This window comes from Vulpes vulpes, chromosome 7 (assembly GCF_048418805.1).
Source record: "Vulpes vulpes isolate BD-2025 chromosome 7, VulVul3, whole genome shotgun sequence".
In the NCBI taxonomy this organism is placed as follows: domain Eukaryota; kingdom Metazoa; phylum Chordata; class Mammalia; order Carnivora; family Canidae; genus Vulpes; species Vulpes vulpes.
The window spans coordinates 15,555,944-15,583,679 of NC_132786.1; the positions used below are offsets into that span (position 1 = coordinate 15,555,944).

Here is a 27,736-nt window from a genome sequence, read left to right on the forward strand (position 1 = left end):
CCTGTGCGCCTGGGCAGCATCCCATAGGAGAGGGCTGGAGGATCCGGAGCCTCTTCTCGGGTGTTGTGTGCTCGCACCAGGAGAGAGGCAGCTGCTGCTTAGCCTGGCTGGGCCAGAAGCCCCCAATCCAAGCTCAGGATGAGTCCCACTGCCACACACACAGAAAAAACGGCGGCTCAGAGCCAGGGGCTGGTGGGTCAGTGACCTGTCACAAGTAGATCTGGTGAAGGTACTTTTGCTCTATTTTAGGAAAGGGATCGATCATGTCAAGGGCTTTCTTCGGGGTGACCACACTGGCCATTGGTGGGAGAGCCTGGCATTCTGTCCCTGCACCATCCGTACCCAAGCCACTTAGGAGCTACTGCTAATTTTAGCAAGGCTTGGCAGGTGCCAGCGTGTCCTGGGAGTGACACTCCTGGTGGGGGCTGGGCCGGGGGTGAGGGACACTGCATGAGGTCCAGCACAAAACCCAAGAACAACCTCCTGATCTTTGGAGACAGGTCTTGACGATTTGCAGTTTATAAACCTGATGAAAACAAGCATTTTTCACCTGCTGTGTGGGGGTGGCCCTGGGCTGGGGGCAGCTGCTGGGGCACCCCCCCTCTCGTTCCCCTCCTTCCCCCCACCCTGCAGCACCACATATCAACCCTGTGGCCTGACTGGCCAAGGGGACACACCCACCAGGGACAGGACATGGGCAGCACCCTTCGGATCCTGTGGAGGGGCGCGGGCAGGGATCTTGTCCCAGCCTCCCCACCCAAGCGCTGCCCTGGTCCCCGAGTGTAGGCAATGCCAGTGGGACCCCTCCTCAGATGAAAATCCGCCAAGGATTCCAGGGCCGCACTCTGGCCAGCAGGATCCAGGCCCTCCCAGGCCCTCCCTGTGCATGGTGAAGGGTGGCAGGGAGTGGGGGGTTCTTCACTGCTTTCCTGCCCTGGCAGGGTGGGGACCCCAGCCCAGGAACATCAAGGACTGGGGGCAGATGGACTGGTTCTGTCCCCTCCCCAGAACGTCTGGGCAGCTAATCCCCACATGGGGGTGCAGGTGGCGTGGGCACCGCCCCCTGGCCTTGTCCTGCCGCCCCGGTCAGCTCTGACCCCATGCAGGGTGCCTCTGCCCTTCGGCCCCGCCTGACCTGGTGGCAGCGAGCAGAGTATTTCAGCAACTGCCGGCTGAGCCCTCTCAGTGCAGAAGCCCTGGGCGGCCTGCCGAGGGCAGCTCTTCCACGGGGTGGCCCTCACCTGCACAGGTGGGCCTCTGTCCCCGGCTGCAGTCCAGCCCTGCACCTCCGCAGGCAGCAGTGTCTCCACCTCCCAAAACATCTACCTCTTGGCCTTTCGGAGACATGGCGACAGATGCCACGAGGAGCCAAGCCCAGACAGCCTTGAGTCTGGTAAGGACCATCCCAGAGCCAGGGAGAGTGGCCGCCCCTAGCCCCCACGCACAGGGCGGTCAGGGTGCTGTGGGCCCCGGGAAAGAGGCATTCGGGTGGAGAGGCAGCTGTGCCTCACGGACCCCCTCCCCGCTGCCCCTCCTGACACCCAGACTCTCCCGGGACGTCTGTGGGGACAGTGCCTTCTAGGGCACTGGCCCCTGGGGCGTGCACGGCCAGGCTGTCCCCTGCGCTCAGGCCTCGCTGAGCCTTCTGCTGCTTGGTCTCTATCTCTCCTTGGCCAACACACATGGCAACATGCTGACACCAAGCTCCTGACTTCCCTACCCTGGCCCCCGGCCCCCGTTTCAGTGAGTGGAACCTCTCTGGGTGCCCAGGCATCAATGTGCAGACATCCTGAAGGACACAGGCCTGGACAGGGTCATCAGGTGTACGAGTTGAAGCAAAGTGGGAGGAGTTAAGCTGTTTGGGTGGGGATGACAGGGGCTAGATCTGGGGGGCTCAGCTGGCAGGATACCTGCCCCCTCTATACAGCATTCATGGCTTTGGGACCTCATCCCCAGGACTCAGAGAAGAAGGCAGTGTACCTAGGAGTGCCTCTACTTGACAGATGAGGACACTGAGAAGGCCCCAAAGTGTTTCTGCCCCAGCATGGTATTGGGAGGCCAGCCTGAACGGAGCTGTGGGCCCCTGAGGACCAGGGAATGAGGTCCCCGGGCAAACACTGGAGGCCACCGTGCCGGTGCCTTAGAGGACAATCTGTGCCCTGTCATGTGTCCAGCTGCAGCCTGGCTCCTGTGCTTCTGGGACACACAGTGGGTGACCCTGGCCCAGCTGCCCACACATTCCTGGGGAAAAGGATCCCCGGTCCACCAGCCCAGCCCTGCCAGGAGCACCGGGAGAACCGGGTGGGAGAGCCCCCAAGTCAGAAAGCACTGGGCAGTGCTCCGAGCGGGGTTGGGGGCGGGCAGTCAGCTTCCCAGGGCTTCCCAGGGAGCACCTGCGTCTCCCAGGCCACTCGGGCAAGTCCTTTAGCTTGACAGACTGCAGCATGACACTCAGGACAATTCCCAGCTGGCTCTGGGCACTGAAACTGGGCAGGAGGCAGCCCAGTGGGATGGGGAGTGGGCTCGGAGCTGGCGCCTGGGTGCAAACCCAGATCCAAGCCTTCTGGCACCGTGGGCTTGGAAAGGCATAGCCAGCATGTTCAGGTTCCTCATTTGTAAGAAAGAGGGCGTCCTGGGGCAATGACTCATGATGGGGGGAACCAGGGGTGCCCTGAGCAGGGTCTGCTCCCGGGGACGTTCCAAGGGCTCTGGGAGGCAGGCTCCCCCCCTGAGACCCGAACCCCACCCATGGCCCCTGGACACATGGCTCTGAGGGTTGAGGGGGCTGCACAGGTCAGAGCCCCCTCCTCTCAGGGTTGTGTGCAGGAGACCCTGATGTGCACCCACCACAGATGTCACTCCTCACAGTGAGAGGCAAGGTCTGCTGCAGGCCAGTGTTGACCCGTGGCCACCTAGAGTATTGGACTGCGGCCATAGAACCCCCCGGCGCCCCTCCCAACCTGTACCCCCAAGGAACAGGGGTTGCCCACAGTGTGGGGGCCTGGGGGGTGGGTCCCCCTCAGTCCTGTGGTGTGGACAGTGCCGGACTCTGCAGAGCCTCACTTGGGCAGGGCCTGGTGTGAGGGCAGGTGACTGGGCATCACTGTCAGGGACAGGCTCCCCCCAACACACACACCTTCTCCAAGTGGATGGCCACCCCCCAACAGGGCTAGCGACAATGCAGACCTGTTTTTACAGAAATGCTGTCAAATCCAGATTTGTCTGTAAAAGTGTCTCTATTTGAATGTTGACAGCAAATTTAAGCTTTTGAGAATGTTGTACAGGACAAGTGAGAGCCACAGCCAGATGCAGCTGTATTTACAGAATGCAATCAGGTTCTAGCAAATGTCATCTCAGCCTCCCACTCCTGCCGTGCGGTGTCCCAGCAGGGACGGGAAGGCCCCGGGGTGCATGTGGGGTCTTCTTGAGTCCCCGACGTCCCAGCACCGCATGTGCTCATTTGCTTGCAGGACCCTTTCCATAGAATGGATTCTTGGAGAGAAACTGCTAGGCTGAAATTAAATGTTGCTAGCAACTTCAGGTTATGCTTTGACCAGGTGGTCTGACCTCATGTGATTTCTGGGGTCCCACCAAAGAGTCTCTCTGGCCTGGAAGCCGGCAGAGTGGGGGTTTCACCCACCATCAGTGGAGGGATCCACATGGGCCTGGACACAGAGGGTGAAGCCTCTGGCCTAAAGCTGCTCCCGAGTCCAGGCCACAACAAGGGGGCTGCGGCTGGACCTTCGTGGATCTGCATCAGTCCTGCTAAGAGCTTGTCATGTCCTACGGCAGGTCCCTCTGGACAGTTCTGTCTCAGGGAGGTGCCCGGCAGCCTCTCATGACTTCAGACAGCAGCTCCTGGGTGCTGGCCACAAGGCACGCAGGCCGCATGCACCCGCACGCACCTGTGCTCTTCTAGAAGCGGCTGCTGGCGCCTCCTCCTAGTACCCTGACGACACTGACAGAGGGGAGTGCACTGCGCTCAGCCTGGGGTGCAGCTTGTTGGCAGAAACGTGCCAGGGTTAATGCTTCCAGTCCTTGCTGACACATTTTACATTTGAAAGTTGTGGAAGACTGTCGCTGTGGGCCTCTGAGAACAGGATGAGTATCGCTCCGCTGGGATGAGGGCCTTCCTAGGGCTGGGCTCGCACTGGCACCCAGAGCTGTAGAATGGCTTGGCAGACGTTGGCATTTGGCTAGCACGTCGGGGCCCGGCTGCTCTGTCTCTCTTCCCGCCATCGGTGTCCACCAACAGCTTTCCCCTTCAGCCTTGTCTCCACTTTGTCACAGGACCGCTGCTGTGGCGCCGGCCATCACACTCCTACACAGCTGTGTCACAGTTACAGGAACACTGACCTTCCCAGGAAGGGAAGGAAAGGAAGGTCCTGCTAAAATCAGACCTTCCTTTCCCTGTCATTGGCCAGGATGGGGCCACATGCCCAGCACGAAACCAGATCACTGGCAAAAGGGCACAGGATGGAGATTCCTGGGTGGCTCAGTGGTTGAGCATCTGCCTTCAGCCCAGGGTGTGATCCTGGAGACCCAGGATCGAGTCCCACATGGGGTACCCTGCTTAGAGCCTGCTTCTCCCTCTGCCTGTGTCTCTGCCTCTCTCTGTGTGTCTCTCACGAATAAATAAATAAAATCTGTGGGGAGAAAAGGCAAAGCACGGGTAAGCCGTGCTTGGCTCAGCCCGGTCAGAGGGGGCTGGGGGCTGGGGATCTGGGCTGGGCCCATGGGCCGGGGGCTGTACCCTGGGCTGGAGGAGCTGCCGTGTGGAACGTGCTCCGTTTGTACACACAGGCCCATTCATTCCCTCTGCATGAATTTAGATGGAGAATGACCAGGTCTTTGTGACCGTCATGCCAGGTGCCCACTGACTGCCCAACAGCCTTGTCTCACCCACTTTCCTGATTAGTGCCTCCCTCCTCCCCATAGCAGACATCTGAGCTACAAAGGGGGAGCTGCCACCTGCACCCCCCAGCATGCCTCGGCCGCTGCATTTGGGGGCTGCTCTTGGAACTCTGCTGCTCTAACTTTTCAACTGGTCATTTGAAATGAGGGGTCATCTTGGGCCCAGGCCAGAGGGCAAAGGAGACTCCTGGTGTGTGCGGGGAGGGCCTGACTTGGCTGCCACAGGCCCCCAGCCCACCCAGCTGCCCCCCACCCCGTGCAGGCAGAGCAGATCCTGGCAGACTTCCAGATGCAGGAGGCGGACTTGAAGAAGGTGATGCGGCGGATGCAGAGGGAGATGGCGCGGGGCCTGCGGCTGGAGACCCACGAGGAGGCCAGCGTGAAGATGCTGCCCACCTACGTGCGCTCCACCCCAGAAGGCTCAGGTACCGCGTCCCTGGGCCCCAGCAGAGAAGGCCAGCCTAGGTCCTTGCAACCATGGGCTGGTTCTCACCCGAGCTCCGTGCTGGCCCCGCCCTGGCGTCTTCACCGCCTTGGGGAAACTGGCTTTGTGCATCTTGCAATAAGAAATTTGTTCTCAGGCTCAGCCCAATCCTGACCCTGCGCTGTTTCACTAGGTCTTCCCTTGGAACCTGGGCTTGCAGTGGCTTCAGTCCAAGGCAGCGGCTGCCCACTGAGCTCCCCAGTTCACCTTTGACCTCTTCCACAGTTGACTCTGGGGTCCCTTGGTGCCTAGAGTCAGCAGCCCCCTGTCCAGCTCCTCTGATGCCCCCACCCCGTCCTCTCCTCCTCTCCCTGGTCTTGGGGTCCTGCTGGGCAGCGCCCCGAGGCTAATGCACTTCTCACTGTGTCTGCAGAAGTCGGGGACTTCCTCTCCCTGGACCTGGGCGGCACCAACTTCAGGGTGATGCTGGTGAAGGTGGGGGAGGGCGAGGAGGGGCAGTGGAGTGTGAAAACCAAGCACGAGATGTATTCCATCCCTGAGGATGCCATGACTGGTACTGCTGAGATGGTGAGCAGCTGGGGCTAGGGGGCTGGGGGCTGGGGATCTGGGCTGGGCCCATGGGCCGGGGGCCGGGGGCCCGGGGACCGTGGGGCAGGATCAGCTCTGCCCAGGATCATGGCGCTCACTAGTCCTGGCAGGAGGGCCCACCTTTCTCCCAGGGGCAGGGGCACCTGTAGAGAGGAGAGCCAGCCAGCCTCAGAGGGCCCAGGGAGGTAGCTGAGAGGCCTACGCGGATGGTGCCAGGCATGGCCCCTGCAGGTCACATCCCTGCCCAGTGTCCCAGAGGCATCAGATGTGTGACAGGGCAGCTGAGGGAACAAGCTGGTGCAGTCAGCACACAGCACTCTGCCTCTTTCCTATGTGTCACCCCCTCACCTTCCAGCAGCAGGGACACCTGGTGGGGTGGCTGCAGTCGTAATGTCTGCCCAGGCAGGAATGCTACCCATTGGTGGGGAGGACTGGAGAGGTACAGAAGGATGACAAGCCCTCAGGGGAGGCGGGCAGAGGCAGAGCCATCCTGAGGGCCAGGGTTTCGAGGCAGGAGTCCCATGGCAGCCTGGTCCTCACCACACCCCTGCATGCTATAGGGGTAAATCAAGGTGGCAGGGATGGCATGGGCACCTCACGGGGCCCCAGCACCAGCGGGGACCTTGGTCCATCCGCAGAGCACTCGGCAATACCCAGTTTTGTGGACGGGCCCACGCAGCAGGATGGGGGCTTGTCCTCGGCAGGGCCGGGGTGGGGCAGCCAGGCTCCTGGAGGCAGCAAAGTACAGAAATCAGAGTCATGAGCACGGCTGAACCTCTGTCCAAAGTTTGTGGCTGGACGTCCAGTGGGAGGGACAGGCTGCCCACCCAGCTGGGCTGGGGACAAACCTGTCCTGGTGTTGCCCTGTGCCAGGGGCTGCAGCATTTGGGAGAGGGGCGCTGAGGCCGATGGCCCGCTGGCGCTTTGTCTTCCAGCTCTTTGACTACATCTCCGAGTGCATCTCCGATTTCCTGGACAAGCATCAGATGAAGCACAAGAAGCTGCCCTTGGGCTTCACCTTCTCCTTTCCTGTGAGGCATGAAGACATCGACAAGGTGGGGCAGGTCGGGGGTGGACATGCACCCCAGAGACAGGCACCCCAGACACTCCCCGTGGGGAAAGAGCCTTGGATTCAACCTGTGGCCCTGTCACTCACCTTTTGTGAGACTTCGGGGAACGAGATACGGCTGATTCGGTGTGCCTGAAGCCCCTGCTGCCCTGAGGGGCTGGCAGGACTGTCACCCTGTCTCAGGTCAGGGGGCAGGCTACGCGAGCTGCCCACGGATGGAAGAGGTTGCTGGGGCTCAAAGGCAGGCAGCCGGAAGCCAGCGTAGCCACGTGATACTGGGCCACCCTTACAGGAAGCAGGAGTGTGCAGGGGCCAGGGCTCCACCTGCCAGTCACCCCCCACACATGTGTATGATACATGATGCTTACATGCAGAATCCAACTGTGCCTGCACATACATGCACACACAGGTCAGTCATACATATACATGCACACACATCAGCCCTACATGTGCATACAGTGCACACGCAGACACACGCATCAACCCTACATGCTTATGTGTGTGTAATACATACACGTGTGCATATCATCTACATGGATACACATCAGTTATACACAGTTATGCACACGTATAAATCACACACACATCTACACATGTACATACATACAAAACACACACATCTCAGAGAGAGAGCCAGCTCAGTGCTCCCTGGTTCTCCAAGCCCTGGGCCCCAAGCGAATGAAGGGCAGGGGCAGGCAGGCCACCCTGGGGCACGGGAAGACCATCCAGGAGGGGGTGACAGAACTTTTGCTTATCCTTGTCCACTCGGGCGTGCTGCAGGGGACCTCACCTTGACTCTGGGCCGATGCCTCTAGGCCTTTACGTTAGGACCACTGCTAGTGGGCTAGAAGCCAGCCCCGCAGAAGTATGAAGATTCATAAAGAACCGTCTCCAACACGTCTCAAAGTTGTGGTCTGCTGAGCAGGAGGGCTTCCAGCTGCCCCCAGCATTCCTCTGCAGCCACAAGCCCTCCTCTTCCCTCAGGGCATCCTCCTCAATTGGACCAAGGGCTTCAAGGCATCAGGAGCAGAGGGGAACAACATCGTGGGGCTCCTCCGTGATGCCATCAAACGCAGAGGGGTGAGGTGGCCCCCGTGCCCGCCTTGGGAACCCCCCGCCCCACTGGCCAGGGAGCCAGGTCACTGGCTGGAGGGGCCCAGAGCACCCAGGCCGAGACCCAGGCCCCGTCACTGCTGCCTCCTTGCCTCCTGGCAGGACTTTGAAATGGACGTGGTAGCAATGGTGAACGACACGGTGGCCACGATGATCTCCTGCTACTATGAAGACCGCCGGTGTGAGGTTGGCATGATTGTGGGTAAGGATTCATGCCCTGCTCTATCCAGGGGCCTCTGCCTGCCTCTGACTTCAGTCCTGAGGAGTAAGGGCTGAAAGTGCTGGGTCACTGGTGGTCAGAGCAGAGCCCCTATGCCAGGCGTGAACCCCACAGGTGATAGGGTGTGAGGTGGTCTTGGGAGATGCAGGGGTGTCCTGAATGCAGCTGGTATGTCCCAGCACTCATGGGTCCCTGCATCAGATGGCACACCGGCCCATCAGGATTTATTTATTTATTTATTTATTTTTAAAGATTTTATTTATTTATTCATGAGACACACAGAGAGAGGCAGAGACACAGGCAGAGGGAGAAGCAGGCTCCCTGCAGGGAGCCTGATGGGGACTTGATCCCAGAACCCCAGGATCATGATCTGAGCCAAAGGCAGACTCTCAATCACCGAACCACCCAGGCACCCTCCACCAGGATTTAATTAAATTCCCTCATCTGGTAAATTGACCAAACGGGACACATTTGTCCAAGTGGAAGAGGATAAGCATGGGTGCGGTCACCCCCTCCTAGGCAGTCATCCTGTACCCCAGAGCGGCTGGCCCGTCCCTGCCCAAAGGGAAGACCTGTATCAGGAAAGGAGTGTCACTGGCCCCAGTGGGCGTCAGGCCTTTCCCAGAAGTTCCTGAGGATCAGGAATGTTTCCTGAGCATCGCTCCTGTGTGGCCAGTGATCTCTGGGCACGTGGGCACGCAAGTATTTACCTGCAGTCTTGGGGCTGTAGTCAGTGGCAAAGTTGTTTGCTCCGCTAGGCCCATCAGAGCCATCCTGAGGGGTTGTCTGTGTGCTCACAAACCCAATTCCAACGGCACCTACAAGCCCTCAGCTGCCACCTGACCTCACCTCAGCCCTCCTCTTGTTTCTCCCATCTCCTCCTTCTAGTCTTGACTTTCAGATGGAAAGCTGTCTCTGAGTCCACCGCCTAACCAGGAGCTGCAGGAGCCTGATCTCCTGCCTGTCCCCTGCAGAGCTGCCTGGGGCAGCTGAGTCTGGGCACTGTTCCCCAGGATGTCCTGTCCTAGGGCCTAAGCTCTGCAGCCCCTGCCTCAGCCACAGCCCTGCTGGAGCAGAGATGGCAGGGGGTGGCCTGTGGCCACGGCTGCGCTGCAAACACTCTGCTCAGTGCTTAAAAACATGTTTCTGATAATGACCAAGATCCAAAAATTGGGAGGAGGCACATCAAGGTCTGGATTTTTTTCAACAACAAAAAAATTGGAAGGCCCTGCATCACTGGCCCCATTCTTACTGGGCAGGTCACTGCCAGCATTCGAGTGGACATCCCCAATGGCTTTAAGGGCATGCTTCCCACACAGGCTCAGAAACCATTTTGAAATTTAAAAATTTATCAGCAAAGGACACCACGTTTCACTTTGCGAGGGACGCTGCAAATTACCAATTCCATAGCCAACACCGCCTGCAGTAACCTCTGTGCTGCGGCCAGGGACCCAGGCAGTGCCTTATCTCTGGGTGCCCCACAAACCCCACCCAGGACAGGGAGGCTCAAGCACACATATGTAAAGTGCCAAAAAGCAAGGATGTGCATAAATACGATAAAACCATAACATCCCACGCACATCTCTAGCTGGCAAAGCACTTGGACACATTTCACTCCGTCCTCCCAGGGCCCCAGGTAATAGGAGCAGAAGGTGTTCCCATCTCCTACTGGGGCTGAGGAAGAGCCCAGAGAGGTGGGCTCATCCGTGCCAGGTCACACAGCAAACCCAGATCTCTTGGCGCCTGGGGGAGCCGCCTGTCCACGCGGCCAGGTCAGCAGCGAGCCGGGGCCAGCAGTGGTGGGTGTGGGAGGAAGGAGGCTGGGGAGCTAGGGCCACGGGGTTTCCTGCAGGAGTGCGGGCGGAGAGATGCAGGAGGGGCTCCGGAGAGGGGTTTCTGCCCCGGGCGGTGGTGGGGCCTGACCTGGCCCTCCCCACAGGCACAGGCTGTAACGCCTGCTACATGGAGGAGATGCAGAACGTGGAGCTGGTGGAAGGGGACGAGGGCCGCATGTGCGTCAACACCGAGTGGGGCGCCTTCGGAGACTCGGGCGAGCTGGACGAGTTCCTGCTGGAGTACGACCGCGTGGTGGACGAGAACTCCCTGAACCCCGGCCAGCAGCTGTGAGGACCGCCCCGCCGCCCCCCCCAGCCCTGCTCCGGCCAGCGGACCCTGGGCCTGTTTGCAAACAAGGGGGGGCCGGGGGGGGGGGGGGCAGACCCACAATCCTTTTGCAAACTGGCTCCTCCTCCTTGCGGCCCCCGCGCCCCCTGGGAACGGGAACGGTGAGAGGCAGGAAGGTTTCGTCCCCAAAGAGAGGGTCTGTGGGCAGAGGAGCGGGATTACCCCCTCCCGGCGGGTGGCACGGCCGTGGGCGGTCGCAGTGCGCTCAGCGCAAGGTCGGATGAGGAAGGTCTCAGACGGGACAGGGCCCAGAGCCCTCCTCATCCGAAACCCCTGGCTGATAAATGAGGGGACGGAAACGACCAGGTTTGCAAGCGGGGTGTGCGAGGGCCTCACCTGGCCTCCCTGTGGCCGCGTGTGGGGGCCTCCTGGGGGCGGCCGAGGCCCTGACCCCGCCGCCCTCTGCGCAGTTATGAGAAGATCATCGGCGGCAAATACATGGGCGAGCTGGTGCGGCTCGTGCTGCTAAAGCTCGTGGACGAAAACCTGCTCTTCCGTGGGGAGGCCTCGGAGCAGCTGCGCACGCGCGGAGCCTTCGAGACACGCTTCGTGTCGCAGGTGGAGAGGTGCGCGGGGCGCGCGGGGCGCGGGGCGGGGCCGGCGGGGCGGGGCCGGCGGCTGGGGCGGGGCCGGCGGGGCGGGGCCGGCGGGGCGGGGCCGGCGGGGCGGGGCCGGCGGCTGGGGCGGGGCCGGCGACTGGGGCGGGCGGGGGGAGCGGGAGCCGCGGCGGGGCGGGGCGGGGCGGAGGGCGCGGCGGGGCGGGGCGGGGCGGGGCGGGGGGCGCGGCCCGCGGTGCAGCCGCCGCCCGGCCGTCCACGCGTGTCCCTTCCGTGGCACCCCGCCGCCGCGGACACCGTCTCATTTCGTCCACGCGACGGCCCCGAGGCGCGCCCGTGTCGCCCACGTTAGAGCGGAGACCCCGGGCGTAGAGGCGCGAAGGCCCGCGCACTGCCGGTGCCTGGCGGAATCGGACCCGCTCCCCTCCGGAGCCCGAGCCCCAAGCGCTTTGCCCGGGTGAGGGGGGCACGGGGAGGGGAAGAGCCGCCGCCGGCGGGGTCGGGCTGGCCCGGGGCCGGCGACCCTCCAGCGACGCCCTGCCCCCGGCCGCCCCGCCCCGCAGCGACTCGGGCGACCGAAAGCAGATCTACAACATCCTGAGCACGCTGGGGCTGCGGCCCTCGGCCACCGACTGCGACATCGTGCGCCGCGCCTGCGAGAGCGTGTCCACGCGCGCCGCGCACATGTGCGCCGCGGGGCTGGCGGGCGTCATCAACCGCATGCGCGAGAGCCGCAGCGAGGACGTGATGCGCATCACCGTGGGCGTGGACGGCTCCGTGTACAAGCTGCATCCCAGGTGAGGCCGCGCCGCCGCCGCCGCCGCTGTCGGTCGGTCGTGTCTCCCGGGGCCCTGCAGGCGGGCCGGAGTGGAAACTAGCCCCCCCTTCCGTGCGCCCCACCCCCCCACCCCCACCATCCCCACCCCGCACCACCCCCACCCCCACCCCCCACCATCCCCACCCCCACCCCCCACCCCCGGGCCTCCAGACAGGGAGGGGGGAGGGCCCACCTGCTGTAGCAGCTCTGGAGGGGGCCCGAGGTGAGGCGGTCTGCGATCGCAGCCCCATTCCCCCTGCCCAGCTTCAAGGAGAGGTTCCATGCCAGCGTGCGCAGGCTGACGCCCAGCTGCGAGATCACCTTCATCGAGTCGGAGGAGGGCAGTGGCCGGGGCGCAGCCCTGATCTCCGCAGTGGCCTGCAAGAAGGCCTGCATGCTGGGCCAGTGAGCCCGGAGGCCATCAGGCCAGGAGGAGGCAGTGACTGGCTGGACTTGGGCTCCAGGGGACTCGCCCCCACAGGTGCCCACAGCCTGGTCCAGTGAAGAGGTCGCTCTCTGTAAGGACCCTGGATGCCTCCCATTCCCACTGCCACCCCACAAGATAGGGACGGGCCCACAGGGGATTTGGAGGGCCCTGGACAGGCCTCTTCCCTCAGAGGCAGTTGATGGGACAGACCAGGGCCCTAACTGGGTTGGGGGCTGAGGTGAGCTGGCACAGACACCCCCAGAGTCCCTCACCGGTCTTGCTGGAACCAAGGACTCAGAAGGGACTTGCTCACTCGGGACTTGGCTGCGTTTCTGCACTGCCTGCCCTTTGGAGCCTTTGGCCTGACTCTTCCTCGCCTGGGCCCTGCGCTGGACCCTGCTGTGGCCTGGGAACCCCTGGGGAGGCAGCCCTGCTGACCTGGCCAGACGTGGACCGGGGCTCCTCAGGGGGCCAGGGGCTGCCCGGCACCCAGGCCTGGCTGTTTTCTTGCCTGGTGGGGGGGTGGAGGATGGGAGAGGACCCGCTTCCCAGTGGAGGCGGCTGGTACCCGGAGGCCTGCATTTGGAGGCCTCCTTGCTCCCCTGCCACTGACTCTGAGTGGTTTGTGGTTCTGGGATGGAAGCTCCCAGGTGGTGCAAGACACAGAGCCCCCAGAGCCCCTGCCCAGAGGAGCCCATGAGGAGGAGAACCCCACCCCCAACCCCAGGCAGTCCTGGGAGCACCCTCCATGGGAGAGTCCTCCGCTCCCACAGGGCTGGCCTAGAAAGACATCACACAGCACTCAGCACCCAGGGGACCGCCCAGGCCTCCCTCTTCTCCCCAGACCTCCATCTGCCACACCCCCCTCTCATGCCCAGCCTGGGACTGTGTGGTTTTTTAATTAAAAGTCTCAAAAGTGAGAATGTGGCCTTGACCAGTGTCCTTTGATCTGTGTGCATACGGGCCGGGGGACTGAGTGGAGATGTGGTCACATGCACGTGGACGCCCGTGGAACTTGCCAGCCCTCCCTGCCCGCTGTGGCGGGGGTGTGAAGTGCCGTAGGTGGTAGGAGTAGAGGTGGGGTGTCGTCGGTCAGGGGCAGTCAGCCGCGCTGGCCTTGCCCAGGCCCTGCTGGCCATGTGTGGGAGAGCCTCCACCCCTGGGGAGCGGTGGGGGGCAGGGTGAGAGGAACCACCCAGCCCATCTGGAATGACTATAATTCCCTTCAGCACTTCACCCAGAGCTGTGGCTTCCAGCAGTCACGTCCCTCTTGAGATGTGCCCTTGATCTCTCCCGTGTCTCGTGTCTCGGGTGGGATTACGTGGGATCTTTCAGTTCTCTAGAATCTCAGTTGTGCCTGAGAACGTTATGCCGGCATGTGGCCACTCCTCGTGGCTCCTGTGGGCGCTCACCCAGTGGATCCCATCTGGATGTCAGCTACTTCCTAGTTGGTCTTCACCTTACAGTCCAGAGGATCCTCTTGATTTTTTCAGCCCTCTTTGTGGGCAGGTTATATATTTTATGAATTTCTTTTCAGGAGAGTAAGGAGATGGTATAAAACCCTGTTACATAGAAGGGGCATTGGGTCCTGCCCTGGCAGTTGGCCCCTCTGTGTTCCTCCCCCCAGGGGCCGGCAGAGGGAGGCTGGGCAGCCAGTGGCCCATCATGTTTATTCTCCAAGGCCCCCAGCCCTTCTCTGCTCCACAGAGCAGAGGGTACGTGACCCCTGACTCTACAGCTGAGCCACACAGGAAGGGCTCATGGCCATTCATGGGGACCCAAGGGGATGCTTGGGATCCAGGTAGTGCACTGGACTCCAGAAGCAGCACCCAAAGGTACTGTTGTGGCCACGGCCAGTGCCCATGGGTCTGGGGTGTAGGGGAGGAACCAGACGCCACCATCTTCACCCAAACCTCTGGGAATCCCTGGTGATCTCTGGACAGAGACCATCCCCAGACCACCCACTGCCCTTGCCAAGCCCAGGAGAGGCCCACCAGCCCTCCCAAGCTGTCCTCCCGGATGGGACATGTTCTGGGCTGGACCTGTGGGCAGCAGGGGAGACTTCTCATTTGGGGGGGGGGGGTATCTCAGTGGGCACCCAGAATGGCAAGAGCTGTGAGCCTGTGAGCTCTGCCTTCGTTGCTGCTGGATGGGTGGATGCCCGGATGTTACACATCAGGGGTCTGAAGGTCACCAGGAATGTGGCTGGAATCTGCCTGGGGCCCTGTCTTCCCCCAGCCCCTGCAAGGCTGCCAAGTTTGGGCCTGTCCGCTCCTCCTGTCCTTATTTGGCTCCCCAGGTGATAAGGCTGAAACACAAAAGGGGCTGAGGGCCCCATGCAGCGACCCAGCCAGCTGCCTGGAGAGAGGATGGTGAGTGCGAGTGGGGAAGCCAGAGGCCGCACACTCCCAGGCCCAGTCCTCAGGGCTGGGGCGAGTGAGTGACTTCTGAGCTGGCCTTGGGCCTGGAGAGGGGGTCTCCAGAGATGGGAGGAGGGCCCTGGCCTAGGCTCTCCTGGGAATGCTCCAGGAGCGTGCCCAGGAACTGGGGTCTTTGGGGGGCCGGGGAGAGGACGTCTCCCCACCTGCAGTGTTGCAGGCCAGCAGGAAGGCGGGGACCCGGGGCAAGGCTGCAGCCACCAAGCAGGCCCAGCGAGGCTCCTCCAACGTGTTTTCCATGTTCGAGCAAGCGCAGATCCAGGAGTTCAAGGAAGTGAGTGCCCCACTGCCAGGGGCCCAGGGCATTCCCTGCCCACCCCACCCTCTGCAGCACCCCCTCTTCTCTGTAGTCAGTGGTCCTGGCCCCTTGCTCCTTCCACCAGCCAGGACCCCTGCCCACCTCTGGCCTTCCCTGGGCAGGGTGGGGGGGGCTGTTCCCGCATGGTGACCGTGTCCCCACCTCGTGTCCCCACCTCGCAGGCCTTCAGCTGCATCGACCAGAACCGCGATGGCATCATTTGCAAGTCAGACCTGCGGGAGACCTACTCCCAGCTGGGTGAGCCCGCTGAGAGGGCCCAGGCCCCCTCTGCCAGGCAGTGCTTCTCCCCCTTTCCTGCTCACACCTCCCTCCCCCTGGGTCTCCTCGTCCCCCACACCCCCCAGACCCCCGCTGGTCACCACACCTCCTCCCAGGCCAGAGCTGCTGGATTCTCCACCCACTGTGACTGGGAAGGAGGGGAGGCTGCTGGGACCCTGTGTCCACCTCATGCCCCCCACCCCCACCAGGGAAGGTGAGCATCCCAGAAGAGGAGCTAGATGCCATGCTGCAGGAGGGGAAGGGTCCCATCAACTTTACTGTCTTCCTCACGCTCTTCGGGGAGAAGCTCAATGGTGAGCCTGGGCCAGGTTGGATCTCCCAGCCTGGAACCTGCCCCAACCCCTCCTGAACCCCAGCCAGACCTCAAGGGGTTGCTACCTCAAGGGGTTGCAACCCCACCCGGAGCATGTGGAGGTCTCCCCTGCACCCCAGGCCCATGGGCGCTGGTCGCCCCAAGTCCTGACTCTCCCAAATCCCAGTCTCCTGGGCGGCCTGTCCACGGGGATGGCTGATCCTGGCCTCTCTGAGCCCCGAGGGACACTTGGTGTCTGGGAACACCCTCCCACTTCTTCTGGGACGGGAAGGGCTCCCCTGCACCCTGGGGTCCTCCTGGGTGGGGCCGGGGAGGCTGGGGGCCCAGGTGCTCACCTGGCTCCCTCGGCTCCCAGGGACGGACCCGGAGGAAGCCATCCTGAGCGCCTTCCGCATGTTTGACCCCAGCGGCAAGGGTGTGGTGAACAAGGATGAGTAAGTGTGAGCTGTCGCCCAGGAGGCCCGGTGAGAGTGGCTGCCTGTGTTTGGGGCCTCTCTACTCTTTGGGGGGCAGGCACCTGGGCCATGGGAGCCTTCATCTCGGCCGTTGAGCCGCCCCCACTCTCCCCAGGTTCAAGCAGCTTCTCCTGACCCAGGCTGACAAGTTCTCTCCGGCGGAGGTGAGGACTCCCAGCTCCTTCAGGGGGGTCGTGCCCCGCAGGGCACTGGGGCGGCCTCGGTGACCCGGCACCCCTGTGGGCTGCATGCAGGAGCCCCAGAGCGGCCAGGACGTGCAGCCAGAAGGGAGGAGGCTGTGGGGGCTGGGCAAGCAGAGAGCAGACCCAGCTGGGCCCCCCCCTACACCCCCTCTACCCCAGTTCCCTTACCGCCCAGAGTCAGCAGAAACACATGGAGTCTGGGTTTAGAGTTCGGAGCTGGGGGCAGAGGGCAGGGTGAGAGGCCACAGCTGTGGCCACCCCAGGCTCCCAGGCCGGGCTCCCTCTTACTGGTGCCCCCGCCCCAGGTGGAGCAGATGTTTGCCCTGACGCCCATGGACCTGGCAGGGGACATAGACTACAAGTCTCTGTGCTACATCATCACCCACGGGGATGAGAAAGAGGAGTGACCGTGGCAGAGCTGGGACTCGGGCCCACCCTCGGGGACACAATAAATGCCGTTTCCGAACCTGACCTGCGGTGTGGCCTGTCTGTGACCGCTGGGGTCGGGGACCCAGGCCTCCAGCCCCCTCACTCAGTCCACCCCATACTGTTCCACGACCATGAGCCATCGTATGCCCAGTTTACAGATGAGACACGAGGGCCACACCTCTAGGGGAGGGACTGGCGGGCCTTTGCAGGGCGTCCACCAGGCCGAAACCAAACATGTGCTGGGCTTGTGCTCAGCATCCTGGGGCCACTCAGCAAATGTTCTGCCCAGGGCCCCACTGGTGGGCAGCCCCTAGGCCCTCCAGTGGGCCTTCTGGCACAGGTGTGCATGTGTGTGTGTGTGCGTGCGCCTGCGGGCGAGCCTGCATGTGGCTATGTGTGCATGCGTGTGAGCCTGCGTGCCAGTGCATACTTGTGCATGCGTGTGATCCCACATGTGCTTGCATACGTGTGCGAGCCTGCATGTGTGTGTGCATGCATGCAAGTGTGTGCTGGGCCGTGTGTGGAAGACACTGAGGAACCCATTTAAAAACACAAACTTACTTCACTTTGGAAATGCAAGCAAGGTGCCAAGACCCACCTTGGGGGGGACTGGAGCACAGACTCCAGAGAAAGGAACTGGCCTCAGGTTTCCGGAGGGGTAAATGGCTGGGGTGGGGGTGGGGTTCTCTGGAAACGGTTGGGTTGTCCCATCCCCCACCTGCAGAAACCAGCAGCTGGAGGGGGGACATCCCTTCATCTTGGGAGCTGGAGAGCAACAGGGGAGGAGGGAGAGGCTTGCCCCCACCCCTCCCCCTCCCCGCCCCAGGAGCCTGGCTGCAGCCCCCCCAGCTGGGAGGCGGCAAGGGATGGAAGCTGAATACATCCCTGAAGGCAAAGCCAGAGGAAAGGCATTTTCGCCTGGAGAGGTGTTCAGGTTTTATTTTTATTTGGGACTTGGCAATTTTTAATTACGATGTTGAGACTTGAGATGTAAAGTTACGGCACTTTCTCTAATTTACACGTGATCACGAGAGCTGGGGAACAGCGTGAGCCTTCACGTGACCCTGCTGAGCGAGGAACCTGTAGGGTGGGGGGAGGACCCCGCCAGCAGGCCGTGGGATTCTCAGTCTCACACAGGAGTTCTGCTGGTTCCACAGACTGATTTCAAAAACTAAGGGGTAATTTCATAATTGAAGCAGTCTGCAGAGAAAAGTTGTGAAAAATGCAGCAGATTAGAGATGACAGGTGTCATCAAAAAGGTGCAGAGCCTCTGGGGCTGGGGCTGGGGGCTGTCAGCGCTGGGGAGAGGGGCCAGGGTGCCATCCTTACACCTGCGAGCACAACCGACCCCTTCTCTCCAGAGGAAGCCAGCTGCGCACCTGCTGGAATCCTTCCTGGCCGGCCCCTCACCCCCAACACACAGGGTGGGACTAGAGGGCCACTTAACGCACGATTTTCCCAAATACAGGACAGTGCTACATTGCCTCTTTTTTACTTTTTTTTAAGATTTCATCTATTCATGAGACACAGAGAGAAAGGCAGAGACACAGGCAGAGGGAGGAGCAGGCTCATGCGGGGAGCCGGACACGGGACTCGATCCCAGGACCCAGGCTCACACCTGAGCCAAAGGCAGACGCTCAACCGCTGAGCCACCCCAGGTGCCCCCCCAACCCTTTGCTTAGAGCATTCTCTTTAGAAAACCTGGCAGTTCTTTCCCTACCTCTTTGTGTGTCCATCTTTTTGAAAGCTACAGAAGCCTCCCTCGTGGGTGGCGGGTGGGCGGTTTCCGATGTTATCCTGAGATCCCATCAGCCCCCCAACCTGGAGCCCACCCCACCCCCGCTCCCCTGCCGCCAGAGCTGGCTCGGTGGCCCTGGCGCATACGTGCTTTCTTGAACGTGAACACCTCTGATTAAGGATGGTGCATGAGGGATATGCGGTCCCCGGCAGCTTCGGGGGCCCGAACTAGTCCGAGGTGTCTGAGCTGGCGCCATCCCCTCAGCCCCGTCACCCAGCCTGCAGCTGGGACCCTCCCAACCGCAGGCTGACAGGGGGAATGTCGCAGTTTGCATGGGAGGGTCTGAGAGACGCTCTGAATTTGTAGGGGAACCTAACGAGTTTGAGGCCTCGTTAATCACGGGTCTAGGGAATCCCTGGGTGGCTCAGCGGTTTGGTGCCTGCCTTCGGCCCAGGGTGTGATCCTGGAGACCCGGATCGAGTCCCACATCAGGCTCCCTGCATGGAGCCTGCTTCTCCCTCTGCCTCTCTCTCTCTCTCTCTTTCTCTCTCTCTCTCTCTCGTGTATTTCATGAATAAATAAATAAAATCTTAAAAAAAAAAAAATCACGGGTCTAGGGCAGCCCGGGGGGGCTCAGTGGTTTAGCGCCACCTTCGGCCCAGGGCATGATCCTGGAGTCCCGGGATCGAGTCCCACGTCGTGCTCCCTGCATGGAGCCTACTTCTCCCTCTGCCTGGGTCTCTGCCTCTCTGTGTGTGTCTCTCATAAATAAATAAATAAATAAAATATTTTTTTAAAAAACGGGTCTAAAAACGTGGGCATCTTCATTGCACTGAGCCTTCTAGACTCTCTGTGTGGACGTGCACAGGCCTGGCCCCCGCCTCTGTCCCTGTGCACATGACTGGTCCTGAAGAAACCCTGCTCTGGGACTCGGTTTCCTCCTCTGTGCAGGAGGCTGGATTGGCACTGAGCACACCCCAGGCACAAGCTTTGTGAGTCTTAGGCCCCAGAGGAAAGTCTACTCTTCTCAGGCTCACCTGCTGCTGGGTGTGACCTGGTCAGGACCTGCAACACGTGGCACTTTTGTCTTCAAGACAAAGACGTGGGGACACCCGGGTGGCTCGGCGGTTGAGCATCTGCCTTAGGCCCAGGGCGTGATCCTGGAGTCCCGGGATCGAGTCCCACGTCGGGCTCCCTGCATGGAGCCTGCTTCTCCCTCTGCCTGTGTCTCTGCCTCTCTCTCTCTCTCTCTCTCTCATTCTCTGTGTCTCTCATGAATAAATAGATAAATCTTAAAAAAAAAAAAAAAAGACAAAGATATGTGCCTTCTTCCACCGGCCTCCCTGGGACACGGCTGGCTGTGTGACCGTTCAAAGGCAACACGAGCAGAAATTGGCTTGTGTGTGACTAAAGCCCTGTTATTTGGAGTCTCTTGTGCTTACAGCAGAGCCCACCTCTAACCGGTAGGGTCTGACCATCATCCCCACCTCACGGATAAACTGAGGCACTGCTTATCAGAAGCTGCAGAGCCAGGAGGCAGCCAAGCCGCGTGTGAACCTGCTCTGTGCAGACAGAGCCCAGAGCGGATCACGTGTAAGGCTGTCAGTCTGAGTCCTCAAGCCAGGAGGTCCCCACGTACCCAGGGGCTGAGAATGAAGAATCTGAATGACACCCGCCACACGCTGGCAGTGCCGTCGTCTGAGGTCAGCTGGAGTGAGTCCCCAGGACACTAGCTCTGTTCAGACCACAGGCATTTCCCCAGGACAGGTGCCACTCCAACACTTGATTCACCCTTTTGCCCAGATGTGCAGATGGAGGGACGTGTGGATGGACTGGGGGATGGGCTGGTGCCCCAGACAGTCTCGGGGTGCTGTCTGCTGAGATGCCCCGACAGTTTCCTGGCATAAAGGGAGGAGGTTCAAGGGCAGAGAAAAGGAGCCGGTGTCGAGGGCCTCGAGGTGGCAGGTCCCCTGGAAGCCAGGTGAGGGAAGGTGTCAGCACGTCAAGTGTCTGCAGAGCTGCTGCTGTCAGAGGTGCCTGTTTCCCTGCCAGGGAACCCCGGGCCGGCTGGGCACCTGTTGGGCTCCAGCAGCCTGGTGGCACTGCCCTTGCTTCTGGGAAGCCAGAGGTCACCACACTGAGACGAGGCCCAGGGGGAAAGCTCGTGTGACAGACGCACAGCCCTCAACCTCCCCCCTGGGGCTGGCCGCTTGGGACAGGGCCTGCTGGGCCCGCAGCCTGGGCAGGAGACGGCCAGCTGCCGGCCACCGTGAGAAACGAGAGACCGTTGTTGCTTTAAGTCAGGAAGACACGGGGCAGAAAACGGGTGGTGCGTCAGCTTGTGCCTGGTCCTGCTGCAGATGGACTAGCATGACTGAACGCCACAAGGTATCAACCAAGAGTCCGGGTGCTTCCATCCATTTAGACCTTGGGCTACAGGAACCGAGGCCAGCTCCAAGCGGCCCACCACTCGCGGATACCCAGCCCCGCGTGGGTGCTGGTTACAGACAGTAAGTGGCCAGCGTCCCTGATGGAGGGCACAGGCCAGAGGCGGCTGAGCCCGAAGGTGCCAGAGCAGCCCCGAAGCCTGCAGGGTCATGGCTCTGGCCTCCCTGGCTTCCAGCCCCAACACAGGCACCACCTCCGGCGGGTTCCTGCCCAGGCGGCCCGGCTTCCGACGTGCACACCTCGAGCACATGGCTGACACGCAGCAGGGGCGGGGATGTCCAGGGCACGAAGGCGCTGATGTCACGAGCCTCCGGACTTCTGGAAGCGGAGGCCCGCAGGTCCACAGACCAGCTGCGCCGGGTGGCTTCTGTCCTGCTGTCGCCCTGGGCCCTGCCCCCGGGGTGGCAGCGCCAAGGAGGAGGAGGAGGAGGAGACACCCACATCTGCTCCTCCTCCACCCTTCAGGGCCAGCTGGTGACCTCCCGCCCGCTGTCCCCGCCATCTGTGGACCATCCCCGCGGGGACGATGTGCAGAGCCACCGAAATGGAACTCTGTCGCCCCGGCTGCCCTGCTCTGCGTCAGCGACACAGCCACCATCCCGCTCCCTAGAACTGCCGGACCCCCCAAGGCACCCTGCCCCGCCGCCCCCTCCCGGGCTGGCCCATCTGATCACCCCGAGTTCCTGCCTGCCTTCACCCACGGCCCCCCGTGCCTCAGGCCATGGTGACTGAACTGGGAGGCCATTGCCCCCAGAGGGACATGACCTCCTCCCAATCCTCCGTCTCGACGGGCTCAGGGAAACCATGTCCAGGCCAGGAGGGAACCTGCCCTTGCTGCCACCAGAGCTGCCACCTGCTGCCCGCCCCCTGCTGTCAGCGGCCCCTCAGAGCAGCTACAGCTCAAGCAGGTTCCCTTTGAGAGATGCCCACTCCTTCCTGCCTCTGCCCTACTCACTGGGCTGGGACTTCTTAGAAAAGTTATCGGGCCAGAATTTCTTTCTTTCCAAAGGGGAAAATAATCATAGACGTTGACAGCAGCGATCAACGTACCCAACCAGGGTCATGACATATTTTATTTGCGGTCTCCAACGGGACCCTAGCTGAGCCTGGGGACACCGATCATTTATTCCTATCGGATCAGCGACCACCCTCTTTCTGGGGCAAAAATCCCCAAGGGATATTGGTAAAACCCACAGCACACCTCCCAATAAGATTCCAATAGATCCTTCACAACCCCTCCCTAGAATTACTCAACAGCCTATAAATAAAGAAGCCTTGAGGGCGTCAAGCGCATGATAGAGAAGCCTCAGGCCCTCGCGATTCAACGCCCCCCTCCCCGCACCCTGTAGCACCCTGACCTCACCTGTGAGGAAGCCGTGGGCTGAGGATCTCCGAGCAGCAGTAGTAACACCATCACCCCTCAGGACCCTGTTGTTCCTAATCCCCGCATGCTGCTGACACCTGTTCCCACTGACTGCAAATAGTTCCCGGTAATTGACCTGTGGCTGCCTTCCTAGTGTTCCGGCCCATAAGGGCAGCCGGAATCTTTCCACCTTCACCTGGAACAACAGCAGCACACCAGGCAGTCACACCCAGGGTGACACACGGGGTCCTTCTCACTCGTCACAAACCTCAAAAGCTGATGAGGATGGCACACTGTTCTCTGCAGGCTCGACTCTTCCAGAATGTGGAGACGATCTGCTCTTCTGCTCCCTTCTCACACCTCCTCCCAGTAAGAGCATCCCCCACCCCTCCACCAAAACTTTTGGTCTTAAAGGGACATAAAGCCTCCAAAGAAAAAGTATAGTTTGCTCACATTGTTTTGAAGCCTAGAGCATCTGACCTCAAAACCAGGACTGCACAGCTGCTTGATGCTGATGGATCACCTTTTGAATCCCTGGGACAACGGCCAGAAAGCGCCTCTAACCACGCAGGAAGGATCTGCGGATGGCTCTTACGTAGAGGATGAAAATGGCAAATGTGGTGCTGAGTCTGCCCCTACAACTCCATCCCGAAGTCACGGAGGCAGCACCATTGGCTACTTCAGCCTGCTGTTGTTACCTGGGCTTGTGCCTTAGCTTAGGAGAAAGGTCTGGTGGCTGGTATGCCTCTGAGCGGCTCAGGACTTCAAACATTGTGGAAAACACCTGCAATGGGATAAAATTAAAAATGGGCTCTGATGGGGGTGCCTGGTGGCCTAGCCGATTAGGCCTCTGACTACTGATCTCACCTCAGGTTTTGATCTCAGGGTCGTGAGCTCAAGCCCTGCAATGGGGGGTTTAAAAACAAAAAGGCTTAACAGAAGGGCTTCTGTGTCCAAAGCTTATCAGACACTACACTTCTACCGGCTTCTCTGGCTGCCACGAAGGTTCCCGGCGTTCCAGACTCGACTCCCTAGAGGCTGAAGCAAACAACCCCATTAACACTTCTGCCAAAAACACGGCTCTCAAGCCGAACCTCTGTCGTGGTCCAAATAGACATTCTCCCAAATGATAATTTGGAAAAACTGACAAGCGATGCCTTACAACTGGTCCCAGAAAAGGAAAAACAAATTGGAAATCTAATAATTTTGGGATCCAGAGAACTCCGGTTTAGACCAAATAACAAACTAATCCAACTAGAAACTCTCAAATTCCCACTACTTACCACTGTACATGCATTAAACCACTGGCCTCCTGACAAAGTGGAAGCATTCATGAACCAACATTGATGGGAAAACAGAGTAAAGCCCACGACTGCCCCCCTCGTTCGTCACACCTTCCAAAGTATAAATGCAGGGGGGCCGGTTCATACAAATGGACTTCACACAGCTTTCCCATCTCATGGATTTAAACATGGTTTAGTCATGTTCCCTTTGCTCTCTCATTGGACCAAAGCTTGCTCTGGTAGACAGGCCAACTCCTCTTCTGTGGTTAAAATTCTGTTAGAAAAAATTATCCCCTGCCTAGGGAACCCTCTCACACTTTCTGGGTATCAGGGAGCCCACTTTACCAGTCAGGTGCTTCAAGACGTCTGCACAGTCTGACTGGCTTTCTAATACCTCCATCGTGCACCATGCTCAATCCTCGGGGTTAATAAAATGCAGTAACAGCACTGTTTGGACTCAACTGGCAAAATTCGTAAAGAATTCCAAATACCTTGGCTCCACCCCCTTGGGAACACACAGATTCTCACACTTTGAGACAGTCCCAGGGTGTCCAGTCCCCTTGATCCCTGGCTCCTCTGACCACCGGCTGATAAAAAGGGAGATCCCTCTCCCCAGTGTTCCCAAGGGAGAGTGACCTGAAGCATCACACACCTTGCAATCTGGAGATTTTGTTTGTTGGAAGAGACATCTCCAGAAAGACTCTTCAACCTCCCTGGAAAGACCCCTTATCAGGATCTGCTCACCAACCTTGTGCGGACACACTCCAGAGCGTAGACTCTTGGACTCGCATGATGCATCTGAAAGCAGCAAACCCCGACTGGCACTGTGCACCATCTGGTGACCTGAGAGCACAGAATTCCTGGAATTGACGTGGATGAGATCTGACGAGACACTTGCCCAAGATGTTGGACAGGCCTGTGTACCTTTACTCACTGTCATGTCTTCTCTCTCTTTCGTGGAAAGGAGGAAACCTCTTCTATGATTATGGCCTCTTGGAAACAGGCTTATCATCATCCTGAAACAATTATTTTTTCTCTTGCCTTTTCTGAAAAGTTAGGAGGCTCAGGATTCACAAGAGTTTCTTTCATCTGAACTAATATTAACGGACTCATACATGTTTTCAATAGTAGTCTGTAAAGTTGTGAATTCAGAGATCGTAAATTTACGTATATGGTTCCAAAGAGTTCTTTTGAGATAGTGATACTGTTTTAAAGCAACTTTGAAGTCTTCAGCTGTTTTACAAAAAGCTTATCAGCTGCTGCTTCATGTTTATACCCGCACCATATGTTCCCAAGGGTGCCTGCTTAGTACTCCTGTTGTGCTCTTGCAATACCCACTGTCCTGCTGCCGTGGTCAACCCAGTGGAGTCAACCCCAACCTCGCGGGGAGAAGGAGTCTGAGTCAGCGTAAATGCCAGTAAATATTTCGGTGGGTTACTTTCAGACCTGGAGTTCCCGTTTACAACCATCATACAATTTGGAATGATAGTGTTACTTCTCCTGCTTTGTATAATTAAGTTTTGTATTGTGTTGCCTGTCAAACTGTTAAAAAATGATGTACCTGGAAACCTGGGTGGCTCAGTCAGTTAAGTGGCCAACTCTTAATCTCAGCTCAGGTCTTGATCTCAGGGTTGTAAGTTCAGGTCCTACATTGGACTCCACACTGGGTGTGGAGCATACTTTAAAAAAAAAAAAAAAGATCTACCGGGTAAGGTGATGTTGGCTCTATGCTTCAGGATGATCTCCACACTTAGGACCTTAAGCTCCCAGTTTACTCCAGTGGACTTTTGGTTTACAAGGCCCCTCCCCAATTCCTTTTCCTCTATGGAAGAACTGCTTTGTTCTCTGGACTCACACATGGTTTTGCTGTAGCTCGCCTGTCCTGAAATGCCATTCTCTGTTATTCCCAAATAAACTCATGTTTGCTGGTAAAATAACGGAGTTTTATTTCTAAAGTTAAAAGCAACAAGAGAAAAATGACTGATTACTTACAAGGGAAACCCAGTAATGTTATCAGTTGACATTCTAGTACACAAAGAAAACCACCAACCAAGAATCCTATGCCCAGCAAAAGAATTTGTTGAAAACAGACCTATTTTAAAAGAAACATTAAAGGGAGTTATTTAGGCTAAAAGCAAACGACCCAAACAGTAAATTGAACCCATATAAATAAAGAACAGGGGCACCTGGGTGGTTCAGTGGTTGAGTGTCTGCCTTTGGCTTGGGTTGTGATCCCAGGGTACTGGGATCAAGTCCTGCATTGGGTTCCCCCCATGGAGCTTGCTTGCTTCTCTCTCTGCCTGTGTCTCTGCCTCCCTCTGTGTGTCTCTCATGAATAAATTAATAAAATCTTAAAAAAAAAAGAACAAAGAACAATGGTCATGATAACTATATAATTATAAAAGGTACTACAAATATAGGATTTTCTCTTTCTTCTATTAACTGATTTTAAGAGAAATTTTTGGGCTCAGTTGATCAAGCATCCAACTTTTTATTTATTTATTTATTTATTTATTAATAATAAATTTATTTTTTATTGGTGTTTAATTTGCCAACATACAGAATAACACCCAGTGCTCATCCCGTCAAGTGCCCCCTCAGTGCCCGTCACCCATTCACCCCCACCCCCCGCCCTCCTCCCCTCCATCACCCCTAGTTCATTTCCCAGAGTTAGGAGTCTTTATGTTCTGTCTCCCTTTCTGATATTTCCCACACATTTCTTCTCCCTTCCCTTATATTCCCTTTCACTATTATTTGTATTCCCCAAATGAATGAGAACATACCCTGTTTGTCCTTCTCCGATTGACTTACTTCACTCAGCATAATACCCTCCAGTTCCATCCACGTTGAAGCAAATGGTGGGTATTTGTCATTTCTAATGGCTGAGGAATATTCCATTGTATACATAAACCACATCTTCTTTATCCATTCATCTTTCGATGCACCGAGGCTCCTTCCACAGTTTGGCTATTGTGGACATTGCTGCTATAAACATCGGGGTGCAGGTGTCCGGCGTTTCATTGCATCTGTATCTTTGGGGTAAATCCCCAACAGTGCAATTGCTGGGTCGTAGGGCAGGTCTATTTTTAACTCTTTGAGGAACCTCCACACAGTTTTCCAGGTGGCTGCACCAGTTCACATTCCCACCAACAGTGTAAGAGGGTTCCCTTTTCTCCGCATCGTCTCCAACACTTGTGGTTTCCTGCCTTGTTAATTTTCCCCATTCTCACTGGTGTGAGGTGGGATCTCATTGTGGTTTTGATTTGTATTTCCCTGATGGCAAGTGATGCAGAGCATTTTCTCATGTGCATGTTGGCCATGTCCATGTCTTCCTCTGTGAGATTTCTCTTCATGTCTTTTGCCCATTTCATGATTGGATTCTTTGTTTCTTTGGTGTTGAGTTTTTTTTTTTAAAGATTTTATTTATTTATTCATGATAGACATAGAGAGAGAGAGAGAAAGGCAGAGACACAGGCAGAGGGAGAAGCAGGCTCCCTGCAGGGAGCCCGACGTGGGACTCGATCCTGGGTCTCCAGGATCACACCCCGGGCTGAAGGCAGGCGCTAAACCGCTGAGCCACCCAGGGATCCCCTGGTGTTGAGTTTAATAAGTTCTTTTTAGATCTTGGAAACTAGCCCTTTATCTGATACGTCATTTGCAAATATCTTCTCCCATTCTGTAGGTTGTCTTTTAGTTTTGTTGACTGTATCCTTTGCTGTGCAAAAGCTTCTTATCTTGATGAAGTCCCAATAGTTCATTTTTCCTTTTGTTTCTTTTGCCTTTGTGGATGTATCTTGCAAGAAGTTACTGTGGCTGAGTTCAAAAAGGGTGTTGCCTGTGTTCTCCTCTAGGATTTTGATGGAATCTTGTCTCACATTTAGATCTTTCATCCATTTTGAGTTTATCTTTGTGTATGGTGAAAGACAGTGGTCTAGTTTCATTCTTCTGCATGTGGATGTCCAATGTTCCCAGCACCATTTATTGAAGAGACTGTCTTTCTTCCAATGGATAGTCTTTCCTCCTTTATTGAATATTAGTTGACCATAAAGTTCAGGGTCCACTTCTGGGTTCTCTATTCTGTTCCATTGATCTGTCTGTTTTTGTGCCAGTACCACACTGTCTTGATGACCACAG

The 27,736-nt window shown here is 58.3% G+C and overlaps 2 protein-coding genes and 1 long non-coding RNA gene across 8 annotated transcripts in view; 2 read left to right on the top strand and 1 right to left on the bottom strand.

Annotated features, from left to right (window-relative positions):
* GCK (glucokinase) overlaps positions 1-13,254 on the top strand; it is a 42,577-nt gene extending 29,323 nt beyond the window's left edge. The window contains exons 1-11 of one of the 5 annotated variants that reach the window (XM_072763040.1): positions 1,129-1,393; positions 5,177-5,339; positions 5,772-5,926; positions 6,883-7,002; positions 8,001-8,096; positions 8,232-8,331; positions 10,289-10,472; positions 10,944-11,099; positions 11,419-11,547; positions 11,654-11,887; positions 12,172-13,254. In XM_072763040.1, the coding sequence (XP_072619141.1) occupies positions 1,346-1,393; positions 5,177-5,339; positions 5,772-5,926; positions 6,883-7,002; positions 8,001-8,096; positions 8,232-8,331; positions 10,289-10,472; positions 10,944-11,099; positions 11,419-11,547; positions 11,654-11,887; positions 12,172-12,316 (1,530 nt within the window). In that variant the 5' untranslated portion in view covers positions 1,129-1,345 and the 3' untranslated portion in view covers positions 12,317-13,254. Of the gene's footprint in view, positions 1-673; positions 1,394-5,176; positions 5,340-5,771; positions 5,927-6,882; positions 7,003-8,000; positions 8,097-8,231; positions 8,332-9,991; positions 10,122-10,288; positions 10,473-10,633; positions 10,840-10,943; positions 11,100-11,418; positions 11,548-11,653; positions 11,888-12,171 lie in introns of those variants that run through there. The other 4 variants (XM_072763041.1, XM_072763042.1, XM_072763043.1 and 1 more) reach the window with 4 other exon arrangements.
* Positions 3,218-11,067, bottom strand: LOC140599634 (uncharacterized). 2 transcript variants are annotated; one of them, XR_012002498.1, is made up of 5 exons: positions 10,870-11,067; positions 7,104-7,403; positions 6,796-6,976; positions 6,601-6,675; positions 3,218-4,646 (listed from the first exon to the last, which is right to left on the bottom strand). It is a non-coding gene; the product is annotated as an uncharacterized lncRNA (long non-coding RNA). The 2 variants fall into 2 exon arrangements; XR_012002499.1 differs by having other exon boundaries at positions 7,104-7,340; positions 10,870-10,997.
* A 134-nt stretch (positions 13,255-13,388) lies between the features above and the next one.
* MYL7 (myosin light chain 7) lies at positions 13,389-16,812 on the top strand. The gene is made up of 7 exons (XM_072763045.1): positions 13,389-14,706; positions 14,933-15,046; positions 15,253-15,328; positions 15,559-15,663; positions 16,039-16,117; positions 16,254-16,302; positions 16,647-16,812. The coding sequence occupies exons 1-7, from the start codon at positions 14,671-14,673 to the stop codon at positions 16,746-16,748; spliced, it is 561 nt and encodes a 186-aa protein (XP_072619146.1). The 5' UTR covers positions 13,389-14,670; the 3' UTR covers positions 16,749-16,812.
* Positions 16,813-27,736: the final 10,924 nt, after the last annotated feature.